The sequence below is a fragment of the Phodopus roborovskii genome, unplaced genomic scaffold (assembly GCF_943737965.1).
Source record: "Phodopus roborovskii unplaced genomic scaffold, PHOROB, whole genome shotgun sequence".
NCBI lineage: Eukaryota > Metazoa > Chordata > Mammalia > Rodentia > Cricetidae > Phodopus > Phodopus roborovskii.
Genome location: NW_026126384.1, coordinates 30,546 through 49,365, shown reverse-complemented (window position 1 = coordinate 49,365; position 18,820 = coordinate 30,546). Strand labels below are relative to the sequence as shown.

At 38.6% G+C, this 18,820-nt stretch overlaps 1 protein-coding gene across 1 annotated transcript in view; it reads right to left on the bottom strand.

Moving 5' to 3' along the window:
• The window catches only part of Map7d2 (MAP7 domain containing 2), a 78,256-nt gene that overhangs the window by 44,307 nt on the left and 15,129 nt on the right, over positions 1-18,820 (bottom strand). The window contains exons 3-7 of the mRNA XM_051179711.1: positions 10,649-10,760; positions 9,785-9,883; positions 7,590-7,700; positions 2,249-2,403; positions 73-197 (exon numbers count right to left, since the gene is read on the bottom strand). Of these exons, the coding sequence (XP_051035668.1) occupies positions 73-197; positions 2,249-2,403; positions 7,590-7,700; positions 9,785-9,883; positions 10,649-10,760 (602 nt within the window). The remainder of the gene's footprint in view (positions 1-72; positions 198-2,248; positions 2,404-7,589; positions 7,701-9,784; positions 9,884-10,648; positions 10,761-18,820) is intronic.

Below are 18,820 nucleotides of genomic sequence, written 5' to 3'. Positions count from 1 at the left end.
GCCACAGTGTTGGATGGAACCAAACCAAACTAAATCAACTATCAGAGTTCTGGTAAGGGAAGATGTGCTTACTTGGATTTCACAGGAGAAGATGACCTCTTAGGAATGTCTTCAGGAGGCTCACATCTTCTCAGTGGGGACCCAAGACCCCCAGTGGAAACAGAAGTTGTCACCCGTCCCTTCTTCACTTTCTCCATCTGTAAGGGGCAAAGAATATGATAGCCAAAGCCTATGATTGGTACTACTTCTATAAGTTGAAAAACTATCTCAGATGGTAGTAATAAAAATTTCTTTCAGAGGGAACAATATACAGGTCTATTGTATCATGTGACATGTATCTTTGTAGAGATTTGTGATACTAGGAGATCACTGCAATCAGGTGAACCGGAAATGGTACAAAAACATACACTCTTAGAGGCCTCTGAGCCATAAGTCTGAAAAGCATGGTGTTTTCAGCAATAGGGACTTAACTTCCACTCCTGGGGTGGCAACCAATGGCAACAGCAATAGTATATAATGTTTTGGGAGTCTCTTTAACAACCCTGATTAACAATTCAAAAGAGGACTTTTCTTATGTGGTTATATATTTAGGGATATAAATATATATGTACATATACATTCATACATACTCACACATAAATATACATATACACATATATGTGTATAAGAACTAATGAAAAAAAGAAGCCATGAAGTTCAAAGAGAGCAAGAGGAAGTATATAGGAGAGCTTAGAGGGAAGAAAGGGAAGGTGGAAATGACTTAATTATAATCTCAAAAAATAAAATAATTTAAAACATTACATTCAAATAAATATAAAATATATACTTATTATAAAACCTTTACCAGAAGGTGATTTTAATATCCATGATGCCTAGTTATATAATGCAGAGTGCAAAACACACATTTCTCTCTATTTTTCCCCTGACCTCTCATAGTAGAAGGGAATGGGCATTAGGGACTGGCCTGTAGAAAGAGCCTTACTATCTTTCCATTTTTATGTAACAAGTCCTCATTTAGTCCCCACAAATGGCAAATATCTTCCACAAATAATCCATCTTACAGCAAAATCTAAGAGTCATAAACCCTAGCTCTTATTTGTTACTATCTCAGGGCATGCATGAATTTGAAAAGAATATATGCTATTACAAAGTATTCAACAGAGCTAAGGATGTAAGATAAGTGATGGACTGTGTAACACATAAATTCCTGGACTTGCTATGCAAGGCTATAAATAATAAATAAAACAAAAATGTTTAATAGTAATGCAGTAGTTTTAATATAAATTAATATGTATCAACTAATGATACATAATCAATGCAATTAATACCCCTTCTTCCTTCAATGGGTAGAACTCCATTCTCTTTCTATTTAATCATAGTGACTTGCTTTTAATGACATGCATAAGGCTTAACTCACAAGTTGGGGATTAAAGGCATTGAAGCTTCCATTTTACAACCTCTTAGATTGTTTGCTCTGGGAGAAATTAGCCATTTTGGACTCACAAGCAGATTTGTGAAGAGGCTTATGTAGTGAGGAATTGAGGTGGTCTGTCCTTCAGCATCCCTGTAATGAATGTCTTAAAAGAGGCTCAGTCAGGCTTTCAGATGACACAGCCCTGGTCTGTATTCTGACTAAATCCTCATGAAAGACCCTTGTACCTCTACCAAGCTCTCAATTCAGCTACCTTCAGTTTCAGACCCAAGGAACCTATGGTTGAAGACATATTTGTTTTTTATTTACACTGACAAGGTTTAGGGTACTTTGTTATGTAGCAAATGATAACACAAATGAGTATGGCATATATAATTTCTAAATAAATATATAGAATTGAGGATACTTGCTTAACAGCTATTTTACTGAAGTGTCCATATGACGTAAAATACATTCAAAGGCTGTTGACCTAGACCAGTTTTAGTTATATACAGAGGCAAGTCTCCTAGAACCAGAGCCTTGAGGAAGCAGAGAAGACCCCTGAAATTCTTTCTGACTTGTGTCCTCTGAAAGAAAGGTGCATCATCAAAACAGTATTATTAGTAATCTGTTACAAGGCATTAAGATTCAGGGGGAAGCAAATATTTGATAATTTTCCAAAGTTTGATAAAAAAAAAAAAAAACTTAAACCAAATGTATCATTTGAACAGTCCCTGGAGACTGACAGAAATTGAGACCCAGGTTAATGGCAGAAACAATCACACTGTCAGACAAATCACAGTACAGAAAAGAGTGAGAGAGGGTGTTTAAACCTACCTGAGAAGACTCGGCACCTGTCACGACTCCCTTCCCAGCATCTCCCACACCAGATGTAGGTATACCCTTCTTTCTCTCAATGGTCCGGGTTGGAGAAGCCTTGTATGAAGATTTGAGGGGGCTGCCGAGAGCTACATGAGGACAGGCATTGAATACTAGAGAGTTACAGCATATTAGCCAGAAAATACAGAAAACACAGATGGAAAAGGCAGGAGAATCAGGGTTGAAAAGAACATAGTTCTATAAAAAATGTAATTTGTAATCCACATTTTTAAATATGTTTTTTCTACTGTATACAGAGTAGATTTCATCTTAAATAAGACTCCCAAGATTCAAGAGTCAAGTTCATTTGAGGTGTTAAAAGTGTACTTTGGAAGTAAGCAGACTTTTCATTGTCACCTAATAGCTGTATTACCATGGGCAGGATACTTACTGTCTCTACGCCTCAGTTTCCTTGCACAGGAATAACACAGAAGTCCTGACCACTATCTTTGCAGGTTTGCTTACAAGATTGCACTTTTTCCAGTATTTAGGAGCTTAGATTTTAGGATGGTTTGTGTCATTCACTAGTGAGTGCTAAAGGCCTGTTTGTACAAATAATACATTCTAAGTGTGTGAAGTTTCTTAGTAATGGATGCCTACATTACTAGTTCCCAGTAAAAGCCCAAGGCACTGAATCTTTAGAGTGCTTCCTCAATAGGCAACACTTTAAATGTACTGTTATATGAAGCATATCCTTGACGACTGTTGTAGGAGATCCTTGGAAACTTAGACCCGGTTTCCTCTGTACGTCTCATACACTATTCCCTTTGTTAACTTGGTTGTGTGTCTTGCTACTATAATAAACCATAGCCATGAGCTATGAGTCCTCTGAGTTCTATTAATGAATCACAAAACCTTGGTGTTCTTGAGGGGGCAGAAAAAGTTACATCAGAGGTAGAATTGCTACAATGACTCCAATTAACAAAAATAAAATAAAACTAATGTTTGAGAAAAGAAGTGAACCTGTGGTACTTTTGTACCTATGGAGTTGTTGGCTATGGTATGAAATAGCAAGATGTTGTGAGAGGTGAAAATTGCCTACAGAATGTGAAGATAACTAATGAAACTCCAAGAGTGCTGCCTCAGGGGATTCCTTGGCTACTTTTGGTCGTGCTACCTAAACCGAGGTAAGAATCACAGTGATTCTAATTTTTTCCTTCAATGGAAATGGGAAAAAAACAACCTTTCCTTGGTTTTTTGCATCAGTAGGTGGGTTGGAACTGAGTACTGAAACCAGAACAAGTTTCAAAGTAATTATTTTTACTATGATTTTTGTTGAAAAATAGAGAATGAAAAGAATCAACTTCCAGAAGAGATATACTTTAGAGTTTTAAAATTTAATTAGAGACTACTATAAACACATCCCTCTTTTGGTCTCTAAACTGTGAAATGAAACATCCTGAATACTTCTGGACCACATGGGACAGGTCTCTAATGGCACCAACCAAAAAAATTCAAGCTGCTCTTCAGAACTATAATTCTGATGCAGAGCCTGGGTACATTCTTATAAAAGCTACAGTCTGGGAAAGGTTGTCAAGAAGCATCACTGCTGTTTTCTGTTAGATTTTTTTTTTAGTAGTTGTGGTTTATAACAGCAGACTTAGGACCTGACTCTACTTACTTTACCTTTTTCTAGTCCACACACCTAAGATAAACTTTCTTCTAGGTAGCTGTCCCAAGAAAAAAGAATGATCTTTTTACACTGGTCATCGGATAAATGACTAAGCTAAAATAAATAGGAAGTCACATAAAACTATTTTAAGTTCTTTGAAAATTTAGTATTTTACTTTGAATAATCCCTAAACATTGTGTATCTTTCTGATTATGCTGAATTAAATATTCCTTTATTTTCTTCTCCTCTTCCTCTTCCACTCATGAAAATATTCTATTTTTTTAGTGAACAACTGAAAAATCAAGTTTTGACTTCTGAATACAATACAAACAAAACCCAGCTTGTAGTGGCATGGAGGCCACTGTCAAAAGATATCTAAAATCTGCTTTCTAGAATTGCTCATGGAAGTTCTCTAACTTCCCAAAATGCCCATGTATATGAGCATGGATTTCTGGGTCTAGACTGTACATAATGGCATAACTGAGGAAGCTGTGATGGGGCAATTTTGATATAATTCCAATACAGTACATTAATATACTAGCTACACTTATCAAGCAGATGATCCAGAACCACCAGCAGAAGAGGCTTTGGAACTGGTAACCTCAGGTAGTACCTCCGAAATCACAGACTGAAATGAATTACTCCCACTGTACTATGCACTCTGGGGCATGGTGAGAGGCACAACAGTGGTTGATCACATTGTGGGTATCTCTTGATAATGAATCGTATGCTTCAAGTGTCATGAAGTTCTTAGCTTCTTGTTTTCCATAGGAACTAATGAGCCCTCAAGAATGGTACTTCTAGTATGTGCCCTTAATATCATAACAGGCCTCAGACCTGGAAGGTAGTCAGGTAAGCTCCAGCTTTCTGGCCAAAGGTTTGCTGGGACCAGATGAAAAGATTCAGAAGGAACAAGGAAGCAATATGGCTAAGACATACTTTTAAGGTTAATAGAATTTGATTCTATTTCTAAGACCAGGTTACCTAAAGGTTACAAGTAAAATCAATGGAACTAGCCTGCCTCATCTACTGTATGGGTCCTACTGCTTAAAGACACCATGGTAATGAGTCAATGGTGTAAACTATTCAGAAGACAGTGTTTAGAGCAGACTGTTGTTGTTGGAAAGATCAGCTCCTAAAGTGGGTATCTGAACAATAATACCTGGGAATTTAAGACTTTGTCAAGGTTCCCATCATTAGCTGATGAGTGGATAGTTTCTTATGTCTTCAAAGTATGTAAAATATCTTGTAGATATTTTACATCATCTTCAAGAGTATAAAATTTTGATATATACTGAGCAGGAGTTCACATGGTCAAAACCCTGAAAATTCAGCATCAACAAGCTTCCCTAGGGGCTGGAGTGATGACTCGGATGTTAAAAGTTAAGGCTTCCCTTCCAGAGGTCCTGAGTTCAGTTCCCAGCAACCACATGATGGCTCACAACCATCTGTAATGATATCTGGTGCTCTCTTCTGGCCTGCAGGCATATATACAGGCAGAACACTGTATAATAAATAAATAAACTTAAAAAACAAACAAAAAAAACAAACAAACAGGAGTTCAAGGCCATTCTGGAATATAGAATGAGACCCTGCCTGAAAAATCTATGCTAAAACAACAAAAAACTCAAAAATGAAAATGAAAAATAAAATCTATTAACTAAAATGTTTTGGCTTGGGGATATATGGCAATGGATACTGTTTGGATATCTATTTAGTAAATGTATGGAGATTGAAAATTAGAATACACAAGCATATAATTTAGTTGTCAACCATGATACACCATGTTTGCATGTTCATCAATGCAAAGTAATGAATTTGAGAAAATATGGAATATATTCACTAAAGGAATAACTATAGAGTTAAAAGTGTTAGGTATTTTCTCTTCAAACTCTTCCTTCCTTCCATGATTCTAGTGGTTACCATGAGTGGGCATCAATACTCAGCAGCATTATGATACTTATGGAGACTACCTACATCATGCCTCTAGAATGGAGGAATAAAATCAATGCGAGTGAATGACAATGAGGAAGGCCCACCTTCCTCTTCCAAGTCACAAACATTCTCCTGGTCATCCCTTGGTGATAATCTGACAACCTCAATAGTCTTCCAGTACCTGACCTTCTCTCATCAGTGCTTTAGGATATGAATGCTACACAAGAAGAGCCCTCTCTTTCTTAACCTATGTACAGTAAAAGGAAAAAAAATTCAGGCCTCCAATGACTCTTATGAACCTCCATTAGAACACAGAAGCTGTTACATCTACTCAGGTTCTGAAAATGGTTATGTGTCTCTCTATATATACTGTCTCCCAAATCAAAATGCTGCCTGAAAAGGTCATTCATGCTTTTCCTTTTTAAAAAAATGTGTTCTCTGCATAGATTTCCTTGGGAAAGAGAAATAGATGAGATATCCTGGGTAGACTGAGAGCGGGGAGGGGGGCAAAAGACAGGGGATGGGTGGATGGGAACATGAGAGATTAGTTGAGTTGGCAGAACTGAGGGAGAGAGCAATGAAAGAGATATCTTGATAAAGGGGGCCATACAGGATTAAGGAGAAACCTGGTAGGGACATTCCAAGGAATTACAAGGATGACCCCACCTAAGACTCTTAGCAATAGTAGTGAGGGTACCTGAACTGGCCTTTCCCTGTAATCAGATTGGTGCCTACCCTAATTGTCATCAGAGAGCCTTCATCTAGTACCTGCTGGAAGGGCATGCAGAGATCCACAGCTAAGCACTGAGCCAAGCTCTGGCAGTCCAGTTGAATGGAAGAGAGATTGTACAAGCAAGCATGGAGGTGGGGGGGGGGGTCAAGGTCATGACAGGGAAACCCACGGATACAGTTGACCTGAGCTCTTGGGAGCACATGGACCCTGAACAAATAGTTAGGGAGCCTGCATGGGACTAACCTAGGCCCTCTGTATGCGAGTGACAGTTGTGTAGTGTCTGATGTGGGGACAGTTGTACTAGTGTCTGATTGTGGGGACACTAGTAGTGGGATCAGGGCCTGTCCCTGGTGTATGAGCTGGCTTTCTGGAACCTATTTCCCATGCTGGGATGCCTCACCCAGCTTTGATGCAAGGGGAAGAATTTGGTCCTGCCTCAACCTGATCTGCCATGCTTTGTTGACTCCCATGTAAAGTCTACCCCTTCTGAACAAAGGAGGAATGGATGGCAGGTCGATGGGAGGTGATGGGAGGGAACGGGAAGAGAGAAGGGAGGGGAAACTGTGGCTGGTATGTAAAATAAATGAAAAAAGTTCTCATATTATTTCTGTTTCCATTTATAAAAAAAGGTATGCCTACAAACCATGAATGACTTCAGAGTCCCATTTTTCTATAATATCAAGTCCCACAGATAACTAATCAATTTTGTTCTTTCTGGTTAATTAATTATATTATATCACTGACCCAGCAATAGTGCTTTAAAAACGAAACAAAACAACCTTCCTCTATGCTCTGTGGAATAGGTTCTTGCAGATTGTGAGAATATCAATTCCTATCAATAATAACCTTTCTTTATAGAACAATACCACTTTCCAAATTCTTGTTAGCCAGACACTAGAGGTTAGGACAGTGGTAACATTTGCATAGGGCTTGAGAGAAGACTTTCATAAAGGGTACTGTTAAGACATTCACACCAGAAAGAAGCAAACTGGAGAGACAAGGTCTACCCATTCACTTGCCTCGGTCTGGGGAATAAGATATTGCCACGGTGGATGAAGACAGGCGTTTACTCATAGGAGGCTCCGTCTGCTTTTGCAAATTCATTGTTGATGTTGAAAGTTTGTCACATGCTGCAGAGAAATGCATTGAAGACATTGGTTTTCATATCACTGTAGCCTGTGAATTCAAATCTCAAAGTCTCCTTCCTGTCCTCATCCACACACATTCAGTGGTCTCCACTGCAGCACAGCACACTGCTTCCATCATCTTAATCTGGAAACATCCAGGCTACAACAGCCATTGGTTTGCAATTTCTTCACTGTGCTTTTTTCTCTTTAAAAGTTCAAACTCACTCAGCTACTCAGCTAAAATGATATTAATCCCACCTAGTGCTTTTTTTTGTGTGTCTAGACTTTTAAATATATCTGTGCAAACAAAAACAAAACTAACTTAACTAGACCCAGATATTTCCTAGAAATATCTAACACCTTGACTAAAACTATATGTGCTGAAACAGAATTTTTCCTGGAGGTTATTTGAGGCTCAGGTTGGAAAAAGAATGTAATTTGTAACGCGAGTTGTATTTAAAATAGCCCTAATTCCACCAGTTGCTGGTTTTCCTATTTTTAAGAAACACCATCAAAATGGCTCTTCTAGAAATTCATTAACAAAATAGTAAGGATTTAAACACCTGACACTAGATTTGTTCTCATGTTCCAGTCATTATTTTAGATTGGCTTCCAAGTTAAATCATTACAACCAACAGAAAAGTACTGGCAGTGCCTGTGAAGCTATGTCAGAACTCAAGGCAATTATGCGTGTGTTACTGATGAGAAAGCTAACTCCTAATATTTTCAAAATTTAATGTATGTTTTCAAATGAGAGAATTCCTTGTATGTGGCAATTGCTGATGACCAAGTGGCAATCTTAAGTCATTTTAATTAAGCTAAAATAAAAATATTAACATATTTTAATTGAGGATGCATAAAATACTTGAAATAATGTTTTAAATTTTAACACTCAATGATTTTTAATTACTTTAACTTTCTGGAAAAATAAGCAACCACTAGAAATTATAAAACCATCTATATAACTGTATACTTTTTCCCCTTTGCCTCAGGCTCTGATATGGTTTGGCATACTATCTAGAAATTCATCATTTGGGGTGGGGATGTTGCTCAGTGTTGGTATGCTTGCTTAGCATAGGTAAGAGCAGGGATTCCCCCAGAGAAGTAGAGGAGGAGGAGAGAGGGGAAGTGGGAGGCAATTCGTTATTTTGTTTAACATGGATTGTTTTGTGGTTTAACTTTTTAAAATACATCATTAAAATATTATCTTGACATTTTTGGCATTTTCATAAATTTTATGTCTGAGTCATTCACTTCATCTTGTTACTAGCCTTAGGTAATAATGCTCTATTCTCACCTTTTCATCGGGGAAAGACCAAATCTCAACCCATAAAGCAAACTCTGTGATACTTAATACTACCAATAATTCAATGATATTTATTCCTACAAATAATATGCCTCTCCATATTGCTGGTAAATATCACAACCCTTCTATTTCCCATTTTCAGTTTATCATTCAAATGTATAGTATTTCTAAAGTCATTAGTAAATGCAAACTAAGTTTTGTTCTTAATCTAGGTCATACGATTTTTCCATGTTTGTATCTAAAACAGCCTCTTAGAGAAAGAGTTATGCATAAAACCAAGATGTCTAATTATGTAGATTCTTCATGCTGGTACTGGTAAATTCCCTACTACTATCTCTCAAACACTTCTCCAGAAATCCATCACATTAACCAAGCTCAAGTATTCTACTTAGAAATTTGTGTGATTTTTGTTTTTTTACCAAAGTGTGATTTCTGGATTTTCACCAGAGTAATGAAACTGCTTTACTACTTGATACCTAAAACAAGATGACCAATGAGGCTGTTAAATCTCTAAATGCACAAAAGTTCAATGCTGACGAGATTTTTTAAGGCAGAAATTAGTGAGCTGAGGATGAAATGTCTCCGGGACACTAAGATGTAAGGCATGCAGCTCTAAGAACAAAAAATATATGAGAATGTTGTTCACAGCTCCAGAGAAAAAGTCATGACAGGGCAGACTGAGAAATCAATTGTGAAAGTACTTGAGACAGACACAGTGATGGAGGAGGGTGATTAGAACAGTTATCACAAAACACTATGGTATGGTGATGCTCGGGTATACCGTTGGTGGACTCGACAGCAGCTGTAGTGGTCCCTGTGTCCGAAGGGAGGGTGCTGGCTGTTAAAGTTAGAGGAAGGGGTGGGGTATTTTCTGATTCACCTACACAGAAAAAAATCAGAGCAAAGAGAGGTAAAAGAAAAAGTTCCAATTTGTTGTTGCACTTTAGTTTTTAATAAAGAAATAAGAAAAGTAATAAATTAGTTATTGCCTACTCAAAAGAAAAAAAGAATAGGTGTATTCACTGCCAAATGGCTAATAGAAGAAGATGGCAAAGTCAAGAGATGGTAATTTAATTCTTCTCTCAGAAAGAGCTAGTACACAACTCCTGCATAACAGAATACTGAGATACTATGACACCAAAAAGAGGAAAAAGTCATCCTGATATTAGTAATAATCCATACATTTAGGCATTTGAAAATTTAAAGATGATTATGAATTGGATAGTGAAGTAAATGAAGTCAAAAGAGCAACAAAAAAATCATAATGAAGAAGGAAAATTCCCAGACCTTCTTAGAGAATAACTGTTGTGCCTTTTCCAGTCATATCTAGGGCTGTGACTGTGGCTCCTGCTATTTCTCCTGAAATGAGATTATTTTTGGATCTGCATGCTTAGGCCAGCTATCACGCTCTGTATTTGTTTTCCTTGCTTTTCTTTTGCTCTTTCCCAAAGCCCAGTATTCATGCTTCAGCTATCTGATAGCAAGAAGAATGACAGCTCCCTTTATGAGAAATGCATACACACACAGGAAGCATGGCAGTTTAAGCATCTGAAAAGGTGCCTATAAAGCTGTGCACAGCATCTTCCAAATCTTGCAAATATCCCTCCATAGGGGTCCTGCAATGCAAAGACAGCATTATACTCACCATCACGTCCTCCAGGCCCTGAGGCTGGTGATCCTGCCCATGAACACTTCTTTTTCAGCTCTAACTGCTGTGTGCGCTCCAAGGACCGGCGCATCATTGCTTCCAGACGTTCCTGCCCAAATCCAAAAAAGCAAACAGCATAGAATACCAACAGAAAATAATATCAACAACTCAGCTGTACTGCAGTAATGCCTTAGTGCTGTGGATGAGTCACCAAATGGGGCTTTTTGTGCTCAGCATCCCGAATGCAGGCACCCGTGCTCTCTTCACTATATCAGTGCCTTTTGGTGGGTGGAGCATAAACAATACAGCTAGGCTACTTCTGGCTTCTCCAACCAAGACAGTGAACACTGTGTTCTTTCCTGTACCCTTCCCTCTCCTCCCTGGAGAGAAGCTGTTGCCATGCCAGCTTTTGATTTGCTTATGAATAATGCTCAATAAGCATTAACTCTTTCAAGCCTGTCTCAAATCTGACTAAGAGAAATGTTGTCCCAGTACCAAATATAGCCTTTCTAATTGAAAACATGAGAAAATTTAAATTAACAATTTCACTTTTCAACCTTGTATATAGCTTTTGAGGTCAGCACTTGACTTTGAAACATTTTATTAAGCCCCATTTTTATCTTTAAGCTTCTTTTTCTGCATTGTAATACTTTTCTTCTCATATTAATCTTAAGATAATACGCCACAGTCCAAGGTTTGACAAGGGTACAGAAGCTTCTGACTACAAAAATACCCAATGTCTTGCCACAGTTAGGTGTAAGTCTGTAGTTGGGGTGGTGGCAGTTACTAAGTAATTTTTAACTAGAAAATAAAGTTACCAGGCTTCTCTCTTAAAGGAGGATTTATCTAATTACCCATATATTAAAGTGTTGCTTTCATAAACTTGTTCTTGACAATGAAGCAAAGTGTTTTAATTCTGCAGCCACATTAGCTCGATGACAATGCAAATACCAGCTCTAGTACCTATGTCAGGTGGCTCACAACTACCTATAACTCCAGCTCCAGGAGAATCTCATACCCTTTTCTGGTCTCCACGGGTCAGATACTCCTGACATACATATAAATAAAAACCAAAATAAAATCTTTTTATAAAGTGCCATAATGATCAGTATTTATCCCTAGGATAGGAATGAACTTTGGGAGACCATTCCACATAGAGGTATTACTCTCTCAGACTAGACACATGGGGCCTAGGCCCTGCTCCAAATAATATGACAGACTTAGAAGATCTCTCATGGAAGGTCTCACCCTCCCTGGGGAGCATAAAGGGGATGGGCTGGGGTTTTTGTAGGGTTATAGGGAGGATGGGAAAGTGAGAGAACTGGGAATAACATGTAAAACAATGTTGTTTCAAATTTAAATAAAAAAAATTAAAAAATATTCTGGAAAAAATAAAGTGCCATAATGAAACCCATTAGTTTATATTGTATATATAATATTGTATACTGTATATATTGTATAAAACCTAAATACTATTTAATAATAATAAATAATAGTAAATTAAAAGGCAAGTGATTACAAAAGCAAATGTGGTATGTGTATACAATGGACTTTTTAAAGATTTATTTTTTATTTTATGTGTGTGTTTTGCCTGAAGGTACGAAAGAGTAATGTATGTGTGCCTGGCACACATGAAATCCAGAAAAGGGAGCCAGATTCCATTGAACTAGAATAACATACAGTTGAGAACCACCATATAGGTGCTAGGAATTTAATCTGAGTCCTCTCTGCAAGAGGAGCTATCTTTCCAGCCCCACAATGGAGATTTATTTAACCATAATGAAGAATAAAATTATGTCACTTGTAGGAAAATTGCTAGAACAAAAGATTATGATAAGCAAAACATGCCAAAATCAGAAAGACACATTTTTCTCATACATGTAACAGATTTCTATATCCAGTCCCATAGTCAGCCAAAGTCCCTTTAGGAGTGGCCAGATTTCATTGGAGTCAAGAAATAGAGTAGTTCTTTCTCTAAATCCCCCTCTTACAGGGCAATTAGTCAAGAAGCTATATTGAATGAAGAGTAGGTGAGCAAACTTAATTGTCCACCAAAACTTAAGGTGACAAGAACTTGTTCTAGCAGCTCAGTTATGAAGGTATGTGGCATATGGAATGCTTTAGGAAGCGAAGGTGACTTCTACCAAGCATATTTGATTGTTCAAGGACGTGTTCTCAAATGGACAATGGACGTGGCTCCCTCCATAGGACAACTGCTATCATTCCTATACTCCTGTCAATTCTCAAGACCTCCAAGAGTCAGGGTATTAGTTTTTCCTTATAGAAAATGGAATATCATGCCAGATGATCTGATCTTGATGTATTTGAATCATTAGTGGTTTCACTTCAGGATAATTTGTGAAATTTGGTTCTGTACATTCTTAAACTCCTAGTGTGTTACTAAGGGCTATTGAAATCACCTACTTTTGTGTTGGGACATCTAAGTTTTGAATAACATCATGACCATTACAGGAATATGAAACAAGGAAGGACTGCAAGGGAAAGAGGAGCTGACATATTAATGATGATCTAAATATCAGACCCAGAGTGGTAAGACTCCTACAACATTTTTCCATAGGCTAGAGAAGCAAAATTGTGTATATCAGATGGATAATCTTTCCACTGAAGTGTTTTCTTAGTTGACAGAGACCAAACATGACAGAAAGAACTTAAATTTAGTACCGAGGGGGAAAATTAAGATTCTAGAGCCAGGTGGTAAGTATTCAACAGCCCTCATTGAGATTTATAACAAAAACAGAGTTGATCACAGAAGGCTTCCTTTTGAGAACTTCCACAGTGCAGAGCAATCCAACTGCCCTAAAGATAACGAATGAAAACACTGTTTTTGTATCAGCAGTACACGAACCCTGATGCAGTTAACTGGTTAGCCTATGTGTGGAAAGTTCCTAAGGTACACCTGGGTATCCTGAGGCCCTGAGGGTGGGAGCAGTTGACAAAGGCAAGTTTCTGCTTTCTTGGGTTGCCACACAACCTTCCAAAGCCCAGTTTTTATTTATCATCGACCTGACCTGCTAAAGTTGTGCCATGTAAATCCTAAGAAGAGAAAAGTAATTTCAGGTTGTGTTCATGTTGACATGACATCGGATTATATCTTCTATTACACTGTGGATAAAAGAAATCACAGAACCAGAAAACATCCAGATGTTAAACTACTAAAGGTTAAGCTGTATCAGGACCAACCATCTATCTAACATAATACACCCTCATCTACAAGGAATATGAGACTGACTACATTAAGTGATGTTTTATAAAAGAAAATTATGCACAGGAATTGCTTACAAAGTGGACCCCTGTGACACTGCAGGATGTGCTGAAGCATGAGAAGCATCTAATGCGACACTTTATACTGTTCCTTTCTGGAAGAATTAGTTATAAGATTTCTCTTGAATCAGCAATCCAGCAGGATGTCAAGAATTAAAATAGGAAGGCCAGGGAGAAAGGGGACAAATTCTAAGTCATCAAGGAATGGAGGATGGGAAAGGAAGAAAAAGGGCAAGTCCAATGACTCATGAAAAACATACAGGCTAAGAATGGATAATCTATTTTAAGTTAAACAAACAGCTTCTCATATAATGCCCCCCCTGCCAAAATTGAGGACTGAACCTAGGGATACACATGTGTAAGGGAAGTGCTATATCACTGAGCTGTACCTTCAGCTGCTTATTTGTTTTATTTATTTTTGTTTTACATATCGATCCCAGTTCCCTTTCCGTCCCTCCCTCCCTCTCTTCCACCCTCCCATGCCCCCCACCACACTCCCATTCCCCCACCCCACTCTACAGGTAGTGTGATACCCTCCTGGAGGGGTCATCTAAATCTGTCAAGCCATTTGGAGAAGGGACTAGGCTTTCCTTCCTGCCTCTAGGTTAAGGAAATATCCCTACATGGGGAATGTGCTACCAAACTGAGACCCATGTTCAGGAGGTCTGAGTCAGTCCAATGCTAGATTCCCAGCTGTCAGTCTGGGGGCCCATTAGCACCTCCTTGTTCAGGTCAGCTGTCTCTGTGGGTTTCTGTAGCCTGGTCTTGTCCTCCCTCTCTGCAATTGGATTCACAGTTCAGCTCAGTGTTTAGCTGTGGGTGTCTGCTTGTTTCCATCAGATACTAGATGAGGGCTCTATGATGGTGGATAAGTTAGTCATCAATCTCATTATCAGGGAAGGGCATTTATGGTAGCCTTACCACAAATTGTTAGTTGGGGTCAGTCTTGTAGGTCTCTGAACATTTCTGTAGAGTCAGATTTATCTTGGAACCTATAATGGCTCCCTCTTTTGTAATCTCTCTCTCTCTCTCTCTCTCTCTCTCTTTTCTTTCATCTATTCCTCCTCTGACTTAATCTTCCTAGTCCCAAGTGCTTTCCTCTCCTCTCCTTCTGTTTCTCCTAGTCCCCTCTCCACTCACTGCCCCCCACCCCCAATATACTCAGGAGATCTTGTTCCTTTCTCCTTCTGTGAGGGACCTTGTATGAAACTCTTAGAGTTCTCCTTGTATCCTAGTTTCTCTGGGTATGAATTATAGGATGGTGATCCTTTGTTCTATGTCTAAAATCAATATATAAGTAAGTACATACCATGTTCCTCTTTTTGTGACTGGGTTACCTCATTCAAGATTGTTTCTTCAAGTTCCATCCATCTGCCTGCAAATTTCAAGATTTCATTGTTTTTCTCCGCTGGGTAGTATTCCATTGTGTAAATGTGCCCACATCTTATTTATCAATTCTTCAGTTGAGGGGCACCAAGGTTGCTTCCAGGTTCTTGCTATTACAAATAATGCTGCTACACACATAGCTGAACAGATGTCTTTGTTGCACGGATGTGGATCATTTGCCTAAGAGTGGGTTTGCTGGGTCCTGTGGCTGCACAGGTCTACACTCCCACCAGTAGTGTAAGAGTGCTCACCTTTCTCCACATCCCCTCCATAAGCTGTCACAGGTGTTCCTAATTTTAGCCATTCTGGCAGGAGTAAGATGGTATCTCAGAGTTGATTGGCATTTCCCTCACAGCTAAGGATGTTGAGCACTTTCAGTCAGCCTTTTTGATTTTCTCTATTGAGAATTCTCTCTTCAGTTCTGTACCTCAATTTTTTAATAGGGTTATTTGGTATTTTGGTGACTAGTGTCTTGAGTTCTTTGTATATTTTGGAGATCAGCCCTCTCTGTCAGAAGTAGGATTGGTGAAGATCTTTTCCCAGTCTGTGGGCTGTCGTTTGGTCTTGTCAACTGTGTCCTTTGCCTTACAGAAGCTTCTCAGTTTGAGGCGGTCCCTTTTATTAATTGTCAAACTCAGTGTCTGTGCTACTGAAGTTATGTTCAAGAAGCAGTCTCCTGTACCAATTAGTTCAAGGGTACCTCCCACTTACTCTTCTAAGAGATTCAGTGTGGCTGGATTTAAGTTGAGGTCTTTGATCCATTTGGACTTGAGTTTTGTGCATGGAGATACACATGGGTCTATCTGCAGTCTTCTACACACTATCATCCAGTTTTGCCAGCACCATTTGTTTTTTTATATATATAACCAAGTCCATTTAAATGAAAACAAACATTTATAGATAATATTTTGGAATTTGGGCGTTGTTCTTTCCAAACTACTTCCTGCTGGTAAGGGGCGCTGTCATGGGGGATTCGAAGAAGATTCAGAAATCCTGGCTGTACTCTATCAGGCTACCAGCACCATTTGTTGAAGATACTTTCCTCCTCCCATTGTATACTTTTAGCTGTTTTGTCAAAAATCAGGTGTTCGTAGGCGTGTGGGTTAATATCACCATTTTCGATTTGATTACATTGGGACCTGTCCATTTTTGTGCCAATACCAGGCTGTTTTCAGAACTATAGCTCTATAGTAGAACTTGAAGTCAGGGATGGTGATGCCTCCTGAAGTTCCTTTATTGTACAGGGTTGTTTTTGGCTATTCTGGCTCTTTTGTTTTTCCATATAATGTTGATTATTATCCTTTCAAGGTCAGTGAAGAATTGTGCTGGGATTTTAATGGGGATTGCATTGAATGTGTAGATTGCTTTTGGCAAATTGTCATTTTTAATATGTTGATCCTACCTATCCAAGAACATGGGAGATCTTTCCATTTCCTAGTATCTTCTTTAATTTCTTTCTTTAAAGACACAAAGTTCTTGCTATACTGGTCTTTCACTTGCTTGGTAAGTGTTACCCCTATTTCGGTAAATAAGGATCAGGATAAACAAATAGGCCGAATAGATGTTTATTCAGGGAGAAATAACTTACAACCTAGACAGATGAACACCAGGAAATTCAACCCGATCCTCTCCTGTCCGAGTCACGCCAGCAAGAGAGGCGCCTTCCTGGCCCCCTCCGACCTCCTTCCTCAGGTCACCTCTGCCCATCGCTCCACCCCCCAATGGGCGTGGTCAGTGCTACAGAAGGACTACCTCACTACAATTCCCCTTTTAGTCTAAAGAAAAGATTTAGGCTTAATACAAAACTATATACAAAACAGTGAATAACAAGTGTGTTCTAAGAAAAGGAAAATTGAGAACAAAATGACCTACATATCTAGTCCTAGGGTGAGGGCATAATGGAGTTTACAATAGAGTTGTCCTAAGCTGGAAAACGTAAGTCTAGTACCTAATATATCTAACTAGGAAGAGAGAATAATAGTTGTGATAGTTTAATCTTTAACCTCATCAAGACCTGAGAAGGAAATTAACAATACTAGAGTAGACAGGAAATGCGGATGGACAACTTCCAAAAGGTGCAGCAAGGACAGAAACAGCAAGCCACCTGAACAGTCACCCTAGGTCTCACAGCGACGTTGGTACACCCAGATTTGGCTAAGGCCAAGAGAACTTGACAGATCACAACAACAGCAGGGAAATAGAATGGCTGTCTTACCCTGACTTGGCAAGGTCAAGCAGTCTTTTATATTTGTCTCCTGCAAGCACATAGGACTGCATGTCCAAATCAGTGGTCAAGGTGGGGGCAATTCTATGCCCAACAGACCATTAGCTGAGGCGAGATTGAACTCCAGCAGGAGCAACAACAGTGTCCAACATATTTTCGGGAAAGTGCACGGTGCTGTCAGGAGCAACAGTGTCTCATGTCAATGGAGTACTAATATTAAAACATTTAAATGCCATGTTCTGCATGTCTATGAAGTGATTGAAGATTAAGCATCTATATCTGACTAATCTCATAGGTACAGGAAATGTGAGTGAAGATAATCTGTAATACTCGGGAACTTAGCTAAAAAGACTGACTAAAACTTTCCTGAGTAAAGCAGGAACAAATACTTAAACAATATAACTATTTACATATACCTACATGTAAATCCCTAAAATAGAGGTAGAGTATAAGTGTCAAGACAAGAGGTAGAACTATAAAGGGCAGCAAGATAAATATCCCAAATTGTATCAATATACAAAATGTCTTGAACACAAGAAAAGTATACATACATAGAATATGGTAAAAAATAATGTGCATAAAATATTATAAGTGGAAACATTTAACACAATATAACAAAATATAAACTTAATTTTACATAGCTTACCACATAAGAATACATAACAATGTAAGCTGTAAAATACTATCTCATTCTTACTCAAATTTTCAAGAAAATAGGCTAATCTACCTATATCCCATCTAAACCATACCTTTACCAACCATTCCCTATTCCTGTCTAAAAGATAAACCTGAGTGTAAGCATCACCCAATCCCAAATAACTAAAACCAACCCAAAGACGATGACTATTATCCCAAAATTCCAAGGGTAGGGAAAGGGGGCGTAGTCATATTAAGATTACTTCCTGCTGAAATGGGACGATGATTGCTCCAATGGATCCTGTAGGAAGAAAATTTTTAGCAACCAAATTTCTCAACAGAACTGGCTGTGACATATGTAGTTAGTCACTGTGTGGCAGAAAATTCTTGACTGTAGTTCTATTTGAAACTCTGACCAGGGTGTAATAAAAAAGGTGCACCATTACAGCTAGCTAGTCATGAGTTGTCTCGAGCAAAACAGTCTCAAACCGGTTTTAGGGTGATGTTTGTAGTTCCGATGCATCAGGTTGAGTCAAGTGGAAAAGGTGATGTGGGGAATAGGTGGGGCTGGCAGGCAGGGAGGATAAATTTGAGGAAAAATCTAGGAGAAAATGATCTGAAGGTCAGGGAATGAGAGAGGA